Source organism: Branchiostoma floridae, chromosome 1 (assembly GCF_000003815.2).
Source record: "Branchiostoma floridae strain S238N-H82 chromosome 1, Bfl_VNyyK, whole genome shotgun sequence".
NCBI classification, from domain to species: Eukaryota; Metazoa; Chordata; class Leptocardii; order Amphioxiformes; family Branchiostomatidae; genus Branchiostoma; species Branchiostoma floridae.
Genome location: NC_049979.1, coordinates 3,312,463 through 3,323,675, shown reverse-complemented (window position 1 = coordinate 3,323,675; position 11,213 = coordinate 3,312,463). Strand labels below are relative to the sequence as shown.

At 47.8% G+C, this 11,213-nt stretch overlaps 2 protein-coding genes across 2 annotated transcripts in view; both read right to left on the bottom strand.

Annotated features, from left to right (window-relative positions):
* LOC118423702 overlaps nt 1–2,485 on the bottom strand; it is a 3,021-nt gene extending 536 nt beyond the window's left edge. Inside the window, exon 1 of the mRNA XM_035831919.1 lies at nt 3–2,485. Coding sequence (XP_035687812.1) covers nt 3–2,485 — 2,483 coding nt within the window. The remainder of the gene's footprint in view (nt 1–2) is intronic.
* Nucleotides 2,486–4,905: 2,420 nt separating this feature from the next.
* Nucleotides 4,906–8,175, bottom strand: LOC118423686. The gene has a single exon (XM_035831918.1). The coding sequence runs from the start codon at nt 8,173–8,175 to the stop codon at nt 5,488–5,490; it is 2,688 nt and encodes an 895-aa protein (XP_035687811.1). The 3' UTR covers nt 4,906–5,487.
* Between the last annotated feature and the right edge of the window lie 3,038 nt (nt 8,176–11,213).

The window sequence follows — 11,213 nt, the reverse complement described above, 5'->3', positions numbered from 1 at the left end:
ACAGCGTGCACACGTCCGGGTGCATCGGGCCGCCAGCATAGCGCGGTTCCTCCCCAAAGCTGGCGATCTCCCACAGCAGCACGCCGTACGACCACACGTCACTCTCGCACGTGTACACCCCGTCCCGTAACGACTCCAGGGCCATCCACTTCAGCGGCAACAGCTCCTCCTCCCCGCCCTGGTTGGTGCGTTTGTACGCCGACGACACGTAAACGTCGCGCGACAGCCCGAAATCCGAGATCTTGGCCACCTTCCTGTCGCTGATGACGACGTTACGAGCTGCGATGTCCCTGTACACGATCTTCAGACGTGCCAGCTCCGATAACCCACTGGCCACACCAGAAGCAAACCCGAGTCGTTCTAACAGTTTCCTATGTCCTGTCACCTTAAACTGTTCTCGCATACTCCACAGGTACCGCCGCAGTTCTTCATTTGTCGCGTACTCCACAACAATGTATTGTGGTTCCGATTTGGTCAGAACCCCGTAAAACTTGACCACGTTCGGGTGACCTTCCTTGTCCTCGTGGATCCTGGCGAGGATGTCCATCTCGCGGCGAAAGTCTCGGACAGCCGACGCTGTGATGCGGTCGGGCCGGATACTTTTGGCGGCCACCAGAACCTGGTAGCCCTCGGGAACGCACAGTCTTCCCCGCACGACGTGGCCGAACTCTCCCTCGCCGATCATATGCTCGAAATGAATGTCCTGTTTGTCCAGTTCCCATGGTGACGGCAGGGTCTCCATTTCTACGTCCGCTGTGTCATTTGTATGCTGCCCGGCACGCCGTCTTGCCAGGGTCACAATCACGATACAACCGACTATAGACATGGCAGGGATCACGGAAGCCAACACTTTAACGACGACTTGGTTATCATTTTCAGGATTGGGGACATTCTCACAAAATTCACCCCACTGCCCCTCTGCACAGAAACAGGTACCATTGACTGGATCGCATGAGGCGTTGTTCTGACAGTGACAGGTCATCCTGCAGTTCAAACCGAAACTGCCAGGTGCGCAGATGTGCTCACACCTGTCTCCATGACGACCCGGAGGACACAGACAACCCTCCCACCTGTCACAGGTCCCTCCGTGCTGACAGTCGCACACCTGCTGACAAACTTCACCCCAATGGCCAGGCGGGCATCTGGTAGCGTTGAGGACAAAAGTTACATTGGCCACTTCACCATCTACAGATCTTACCACACACGTATATTCACCATTGGCTGTTTCTGAGATCGGCTGGAAGTTGATGGAACTGTTTTGTACTGCCCCTTCTTCAATGATTCTTGTGTCATTATGAATGTTTTCTGCCTGATAAACCCACGTCATATTTGCTACGTGGATGTGTGGAGCCACGCAGGTCAGAGTCAGGTTGGTGCCGATGTACTTCACGACTGAATCGCCAGGTGTCTCTACGATGACGACCTCGGGCCAGGGAATATCACAGACCATCCCTCTCCATCCCGGGCGGCACTCACAGGCACCGTTAAAGCCATGGCAACGGGCACCGTTCTTACAGATACAGTCTTTGTCACAGTACAGACCGTACCTGCCCTCGGGACATCCTGTAACATCGTACTGGAACATGAACTCCACATGCAGAGGTTCGTAAAATTCTACGTCAGCGCTACATTGTATCCGATAGGACGATGTTGACCATATCTCATTAACCTGTACAAGTACCACATACTGGAGCCCTTCCGCCATGCCCATGTCGCACTGGCCGCCCTGTGCCCACCCGGACAGCGGATAGTTGTATTCAAAAGTGTCTAAAATTACAACCTTACCCTTACTTCTCATCAACTGTCTGTCGCTACATTGAAACTCGATTCTACCTTGATGCGCCTTAAACGCCGGGCTGAAAACTTCCCCATCATTCAAGGGTTGGCTCAAAGCAACACACAATCGAAGGGAGCAGTCTTCCATCGTAACATCAATGGCCTCGTCACGCCAATAAAGGAAAAAGTCGGCCGGATACTGTCGTGCGTTGGCCTCAGCTATTACAACATTGTAATTTCTTTCAGTGCTTGTCAGTACATAGTTCTCATCCGTCCCATCATCAGGAATAACTGGTGTTTCGCACCGTTTGTTGTAGTACGGCGGGTATCCCGGCACGTCCACGACCACGATGACGAGGTTCACGAGCCAGACGCTGTTGTCTGCAGTATCTGTCAGCTCCAGGGACAGGTTGTGCCGCGGGTGGAACTCATAGTCCAACTGCGCGGCCACGGTTAGCGTCATGTTCTCAGGAACGACCTCAAACCGTCCCAAACCGTTGCCTCTGGTGATGTTCACTGACCAGGATGTTCCATTCCCTTCTAAAACGCTGGAGTTAACGGCTTCCCGCAGGTGTTTGACTGTGCTGCCGACGGACGCGTCCTCGCGTATCGCGACGTCTTCATACCACACCGCGGCGTCTCGGCGGGCCTGGGAGGATGAGATCAGGGCGGCCAGCAGGAATACGGCACAGATTGTCGCACACGGCATCTTCTGTGCACAAATACACCACTTTTTATGAGGTTTCGCCACGTTTTGTAGCTGCAGGTGTGTTGATGGGACAGGGGCCACAGGGCTCTACCTGGATATGCAAGGATGCAGAAATAGTCGTTTAAAAATAGTAATGAACTGTTCATTCATTCATTCATTCGTTCGTTCGTTCGTTCACCTTAGAGCCAAAGAAAACTGTATCGCTGCTACTTTCTCTTTTGTGCTCATTCGGTGAAGGCTCAATGTACAATCGGGATAGGGCACTGATCAGTAGTTAGGACCCGGCTATATACGTCACAGGGCAAGTAACTTTATACGACAACAAAGTGAGGTCAGAACTGTTGTTTGTGTATGGTACAGGGCTCGACCGCAGTTCGTGGTTGACAGACGCTTTGTCAATATTGCCGCAACGCGGTAGTGACAAACGCACGCAGACCTGTTTCCTTTCTAAATCTTTCGCCGGTCACGATCGTCATGACTCATGGCGGCCAGCACCCTACGACTTTGCGGTATTTGCATTACCCATAACTTGTTGTTCCTCTATCTTTTTCTTCTTTATGTTTCCCTCTAAGAACCCCACTGGTTATATGTAACTTATTAGAAGTACTTGGCTTCGCTGAATGATGTACAGATTAGTAGGCAGAAAAGTACTTAGTACTTAGCATATTAAACACTTAGTTAATCAGATCTAAGAGAACAGTTGAAACTACTGAAGGGTCAAAAAGCACTGAGATGAACAGACAACACTGAGACATCTGTGATAGAACTATGGAGGTCAATCAGAACCCACCGCGCCGATGCAATTTTAAATTTACGTCTACAACGGTCGTCGCCCAACATTTCAATTACAAATGTTAAACATTATCGTAATAAATGGTAAAAATTATCGAAAAAAGAAAATGTCTAAACTAATCAACTACTCCAAGAAACATCACGATGTGGACGCTACTTGCTGCTACACTTAGAGTAACGAATCCGGAGCGTGCTAATGAAAAAGGCACACGTTTTGTATTAAAGGCCACCACACTTAACAAGACGGAAATTAGCACCATTGACGAGGATCTAGCACAGCGCCTTCACCTTAAGAAGGCGGCAGAATATTGTACGACATTTTAACGAACATAACATACCAGCACTGCTCTTATTATAGTTTTCGATTGCACGGATCACAACTGAACATGGCTGTACGTGTCTTCTAGACAATATCAAAGGAAAGGGACAAAACTCACCAACGTCTGACTAGCTAGCAAGGTGGCTCCTCTGGGACTGACTTTCAAATAAACTTAGTTCCTGAAACTTCAGAACACTTAAGTCAAGCGGAAGTCCGTAAATGGAGAACCATATCGCGTTACTAAAAACACGACTACATCGGTGATTGATGAGTGCGCATTTATCATTGACTGGTTACACAAATCGTCAAAATGATTGAAGAGATTTGCACGAAGAGTCACTTGGCAACCACCTTACGACAAGTTGGCTCTTATATGTGTGACTGATTTCCGATTGAACTGAGGTTCCTGAAACTGGAGTCATGGGGAAGTCCGTCAACGGAGACCCATATCACACTCACAGAAAATATGTCACGCTAAACACATAACCAACACAGGTGAGTACACCTTGAATGGTTAAACAAATCCTCAAAATGATTGAAGAGATCTTGACGCAGTCACATGGCAACCACCTTCCGCCATGGCGCCCCTAATGCTTGCTACGTGACAGGAAGTCAGCCGAAAACAGGTCAAAGGTCAAAGGTAAAAATTGCAAGAAAACACAAAACATTCCCTCAGTGTCACTGACGACAATTGATTGATTCTACCTGAGAATTTTGACAACTTTGAGAGTTATGAAATTATTTGATTTTGACGCCAATTGGATTTTAATGTAAGTTGTAATAACAATGTGTGTACTAGTAAGAAGGCAAGACCTTAGAATTCATGAAAAATGGCTTAGGCAGAAGATGTATAAAGGTTAAATAAGGGTCGAAAAAATTCGAAAGTCAAACTTTCCCTCCGAATACAAAGTCGCAGAGCCTTACATATAAGTGGCAAAGACTTACATACGGGTTATAAGGCTAAGCGTTCTCAAATTCGATCCTGTAAACTACTTTGTTGTAATTTATTCACTTGTGTATCCCTAGATCGTCTAAAAACTGTACTATTAGACGTCATTCAGCTGTTACACTCTTACGGTATCTGTTTAGTTAATATCGTTGATATTTTACAGTGCTAAAATCCATGAGGAAGGACTCTTACACACAGTGTAAGAATTTCAATTTAATGGAGCAGGTGATGTTCCTAGGTCACGTGTGTCACCAATTCAGCACATCAGGAATATTGTTTGAAATAGATGCAAACTCTGCATGGCAGTGAGGATGATGAGTAATTTGATGAGCATTGTATCTTCTTACACTATAATCTAACGCAATAATAGTGACCAAAGTTGAACGCTTTCATGATACTCAACAGTCAGTAGCACGTCTGGCATTGCAATTAAGCAGACACAACTTTTTGCAGCGAATGTGGAGTATTCACTTTTCGTATCTACTATAATACAGTATAAATGATAAAACAATTCATCGCCAAAAGGGGTTGAACCCTATATACACAATCATGTATGTCTAATAAAATGAACTAATGTTCCAATTAGCCTAGCTCACATCTCTGCCACCTATCCTGCACATCAGGAAAAGGCATGTTTAAAATAGATGGCCTGAAAGCCTGCATGACAGTGATGATGATGATGAATGAATGAATGCTTAATGAACATTACATCTTCGTGCATCGTAATCTTTTCTATAGCAATCCCACATAATGGAACATTGGATTGATAGTCAACAGTAAGAATACACAACTGTCTGTTTAATGGTTATCTATAAACAAAACCTGATAGCAGTAATTACCTATAGAAGAATCTGCATATAGAAGCCTATAGAAAATAATTGCCTGTAGAAGAAACTTAAACTGTTTGAATAACTAGTACTACAGATGCCTATAGAAAAAACGTCATTGCCATGAAATGCCATGATCAACGAGGTGAGCAGCATCCCTCCGTGGCCTCAGCTGGTCGATCTTTTGCAACAGCTCCTCAGGAGTCGGTCGCTTCGACGGGTCCACTATCCAGCAGGACCTGATGATGCGGTACACCGACAGCGGACAGTTCTCCGGCTGTTGCAGGCGGACTCCTTTCCTCAGCAGCTCCAACAGTGTGCACACGTCCGGGTGCATCGGGCCGCCAGCATAGCGCGGCTCCTCCCCAAAGCTGGCGATCTCCCACAGCAGGACACCGTACGACCACACGTCACTCTCGCACGTGTACACCCCGTCCCGTAACGACTCCAGGGCCATCCACTTCAGTGGCAACAGCTCCTCCTCCCCGCCCTGGTTGGTGCGTTTGTACGCCGACGACACGTAAACGTCGCGCGACAGCCCGAAATCCGCGATCTTGGCCACCCTTCTGTCGCTGACGACGACGTTACGGGCTGCGATGTCCCTGTGCACGATCTTCAGACGTGCCAGCTCCGATAACCCACTGGCAACGCCAGAAGCAAACCCGAGTCGTTCTAACAGTTTCCTGTGTCCTGTCACCTTGAACTGTTCTCTCAGACTCCACAGGTACCGCCGCAGTTCTTCATTTGTCGCGTACTCCACAACAATGTATTGTGGCTCCGATTTAGTCAGAACCCCGTAAAACTTGACCACGTTCGGGTGTCCATCCTTGTCCTCGTGTATTCTGGCGAGGATGTCCATCTCGCGGCGAAAGTCGCGGACAGCCGACGCTGTCATGCGGTCAGGCCGGATACTCTTGGCGGCCACCAAAACCTGGTAGCCCTCGGGAACGCGCAGTCTTCCCCGCACGACGTGGCCGAACTCTCCCTCGCCGATCATATGCTCGAAATGAATGTCCTGTTTGTCCAGTTCCCATGGTGACGGCAGGGTCTCCATTTCTACGTCCGCTGTGTCATTTTTATGCAGCCCGGCACGCCGTCTTGCCAGGGTCACAATCACGATACAACAGACTATAAACATGGCAGGGATAACGGAAGCCAGCACTTTGACGACGACTTGGTTATTATTTTCAGGATTGGGGGCATTCTCACAAAATTCACCCCACTGCCCCTCTGCACAGAAACAGGTACCATTGACTGGATCGCACGAGGCGTTGTTCTGACAATGACAGTCCGTGCTGCAGTTCCATCCGAATGTTCCAGGTGCGCAGACATATTCACACCTGTCTCCATGACGACCGGGAGGACACAGACAACCCTCCCACCTGTCACACGTCCCTCCGAACTGACAGTCGCACACCTGCTGACAAACTTCACCCCAACGGCCTGGTGGGCATTTGGTAGCGTTGAGGACGAAAGTTGCATTGGCCACTTCACCACCTACAGCTTCTACCACACACGCATATTCACCATTGGCTATTTCCATGATCGGCTGGAAGTTGATGGAACTGTTTTGCACTGTCCCTTCTTCAATGATTAGTTTGTCAGTGTGGGTGTTTTCTGCCTGATAAACCCACGTCATATTTGCTACGCGGATGTGTGGAGCCAGGCAGGTCAGAGTCAGGTTGGTACCGATGTACTTCACGACTGAATCGCCAGGTGTCTCTACGATGACGACCTCAGGCCAGGGGATGTCACAGACCCTCCCTCTCCATCCCGGGCGGCACTCACACGCACCGTTAAAGCCATGGCAACGGGCCCCGTTCTTACAAATACAGTCTTTGTCACAGTACAGACCGTACCTGCCCTCGGAACATCCTGTAACATCGTACTGGAATATGAAGTCCACGAGAATTGGACTTGTCACAAGTGCGACGTTAGCGCTACATTGTACACTGTAGGACGAAGTGGACCATATCTCATTAATATCTACAAACAAAACAAGCGGGACCAGCCTTTTTGCCGCCATATCGCACTGACCACCCTGTGCCCAGCCGGGCAAATCGTCGTCAATAGAAGGGTCCAAGAATACAAACTTGCCCTTACTTTTGAGCTGCCTGTCGCGACATGAAAACTCGATTCTGCCTTTATTCGCAGGCACGGTACTAAGTGGCATCAGGATCAATCCTAAATCCCTCAACCATTGGTCCATAGCAACACACAGTCGGATGGAGCAGTCTTCCATGGTAACATCAATGGCCTGAACACGCCAATAGAGGAGGAAGTCGGCCGTATACTGTTCAAATTTATCCCCATTGATGAAGACATCGTACGATCCATTAGTGCTGCTCAGTACATTGTTCTCATTCGTACCATCATCAGGAATAACTGGTGTTTCGCACCGCTTGTCGTAGTACGGCGGGTATCCCGGCACGTCCACGATCACGATGACGAGGTTCACGAGCCAGACGCTGTTGTCTGCTGTGTCTATCAGCTCCAGGGACAGGTTGTACCGCGGGCTGTACTCAAAGTCCAGCGGCGCGACCACGGTTAGCGTCAGGTTCTCAGGAACAACCTCAAACCGTCCCAAACCGTTGCCCCTGGTGATGTTCACTGCCCAGGACGTTCCATTTGCTTCTACAGCGCTGGCGTTAACGACGTCTCGCAGGTGTTTGACTGTGCTGCCGACGGACACATCCTCGCCTATCGCGACATCTTCATACCACACCTCGGCGTCTCGGCGGGCCTGGGAGGATGAAACCAGGGCGGCCAGCAGGAGTACGGCACAGAACGTCGAACACGTCATCTTTTCTGCACACACATTTTTCAAGAGGTTTTTTTTTACGTTTTGTAGCTGCAGGTGCCTGGGACAGGACTGAGGGCTCTACCTGGATATGCAAGGATACAGACATAGTCGTTTGAAAATAGAAATGCACAATTCATTCATCATTCATTCATCCATTCATTTTTTCCTCCTTGGGATAGCATAACATGAGATGGTTAGCTATGTACAAATATATAACTTAGACAACAACTTACATTGATGCACCACACAGAAATATAGTACAAGCTATTTCTACACACACAACCTAATTACGCCTGGTCTTGTTTAACTCATTCATTCCTTTAGTTTCCTTTCATTCATTCCTTTCATTCATTCATTCATTCATTCATTCCGCCCAAAACTGTATGGCTGCTACTTCCTCATTTGCGCTCATTCGGTGAACGCTCAATGTACAACTATCATAGGGCACTAATCAGTAGTTAGGACCCGGCTATAAACGTCACAGGACAGGTAACTTTATATGACAACAAAGTGAGGCCAAAACTGTTGTGGGTTTTACCCAACGACTTTGCGGTATTTACATTGGTAATAACTTGTTCTTCTTTTTTCCTACCTTTGTCTCCTTATAATAATGAAAGGTATCTGGCTTCACTGAATAAGCACAGCCTAGAGGACGGAATAGGTTAGTAGCATATCGTTTACTAAGTAATCAGATCTAAGACAACAGTTGGAACTACCAAGGAGTTCCTCTTTTCAACCTCCTTAGAACTACTAAGTAATAGGGCCGCTGAAACCGAATTAGCAGGAATCAAGCAGAACCAGCCGCGGAATGAAGTATTTGCCACATTCGAGTGGGAATTCCAAATGGACCTTATATCCCCTTCACACGAGAAGGAATGAGCCAAAATGCCGTCAGAATGAAAATTCTTTTCTATTCCTGGGAATTCGTAGTGTGTTCTAATAATTCTCACTGCATTCCAGATACTGTTTTGGCCACATTCTGGTAGGATTTGAAGTGGCTTGCCGTTTCGGTTCTCCGTCGAATGAGATAAGAATGTTTCGAATAATGTTGGAATGCCGTAGAATGCGGTCATACTGCAGTTAGAATAGTGAAAATACACTTAGAATCCACTTTGAATGCCGTTCGATATTTCTCCACTTCAAATATACCTAGAAAGTTTTTAGCATGTCAACAACTTTCGGGCCAGCCAAAAGAACGGGCACAAATAGCTGGAATGCAGTGAAAATTTCTAGAATACACTACGAATTCCCAGGAATAGAAAAGAATTTTCATTCTGACCGTGCATCCCGGCTCATTCTTGCTCTCGTGTGAAGAGGCCACTCGAAACATCACAGTGTGGACGATAAATGCTGATACACTTAGAGTGGCGAATCCGGAGCGTGCTAATGAAAAAGGCGCATATTTTGTAAGGCCACCACACTTTACGTTAGTACCGTCGACGAGGATCTAGGATAGGCCTTCTCCGTAAGAAAGCAGCAGAAGATTGTACGACATTTGCACGAACATCCCATACCAGCAATGCTCTTAGCGATTGAACGGGTCATAACTGAACATCTTCTAGAGCTTCTTCAAGAGCTATCTTCTAGACAAAATCCATTGGAAAGGACAGAACTCACCAACGTCTGACTAGCTGGCTAAGTGGCTCCTATGCGACTGATTTCCGATTGAACACAAGTTCCCGAAATTTCAGACAAGTCAAGAGGAAGTCAATAGATGGAGAACTTATATCGCCTTACTTAAGGTCCCCTCTCACTTGACGTGGGGCACGCTTGCGGCATTGCTGCGTTCGAAAACGCAGATGTACCCCCACGGAACCTAGAGGTGCCCCCACGAAACCTAGAGGTGCCGCAAGCAAACCTAGAAGTGCCGGTTGCAAGCGCGACGTTTTTTAAAAAGTTTAAAAATAACGCAAGTGGCAAGATGCCCCAACAGTGCCCCAATGGTGCCCCAACAGTGCCCCAAGAATGCCCCCACAGTGCCGCCACCATGCCCCAAACAGTATCAATAATATATTTTGCCTATTTTAAGGGGGCACACACCAGTTTATTTGGGGGTGCAATTGGAGGCGGCATACCCTAAGGTCTAGCGACCTGCTCTACAAGGGAATTATCCTGAAGCAAAATAACTGTATATATGGTGAAAGGATATTCCTTTAGCTACAAGATCAACTGAGTTTCGATCCTTCAACTTCTTTAATTTAAAAAAATTAGAGGGACAAAACATTATTTTCATGCAAAAAGTAATGCAAAAAATCGGGCATTTTGGCATTGAAAGAAAAACATGAAGACGATTTTTCCGGCAAAGACGACTGATACTGTCAGAAAGAGGAAAACCTAAAGAGTAATCCAGCCAATTATAAAGAAAATTCTAGTACTACAGTTTTTTTAATCATCCACGGCGCGCGGCATTACAACTTGGGTTAACACAGCGCTTCAGAGGTCAATCTAGGTCACCGGCCTGTTTACATTCAGGCGTAGGGATATCGCGGAAGCCACGCGCGGACCAAAACACAATTTGCACCCAAAACACACCATTTCCTACGCTTTTCAGCCATGTAACCCTTTAATGTCATTTCGCAGGAAATAATGAGAAATGTCAACTCAAACATGGACCCTCGGAAGCCTTTCATCACTTTTTGGTCGCGCACTACCGCGGACCCCGGTCGCGGAAGAACTGGGGTGTGCACCGTTAAGAGCCGTGACGCGATACGCTATCGCCATGGGTGCCCAGCCGTGCGCCTGGCGTAGGCGCTCCGGACGGGCACCGTAGTCTGGGGCATAGATGTCTCTATCTCGACATATATTGCCATGATACATTCCGCGGCTCAACAGGCAGGCGTGACGTCATCAGCCTGGCCAGGTAAAGACCCACTTTCACCTCGCCAGGCGCTCAAACGGCCCCAGACCCCGGCTCTTTCGCACTAGGTCGATGCGGACGTGCGACCAGCATGTCCTGGTGCTAACATCTGGCGGTCTTTCCTTGGTCTAAAAAAAAATAGGCGTAAATTACCCTGGCGTAATGCATTCCAATGGGCCCA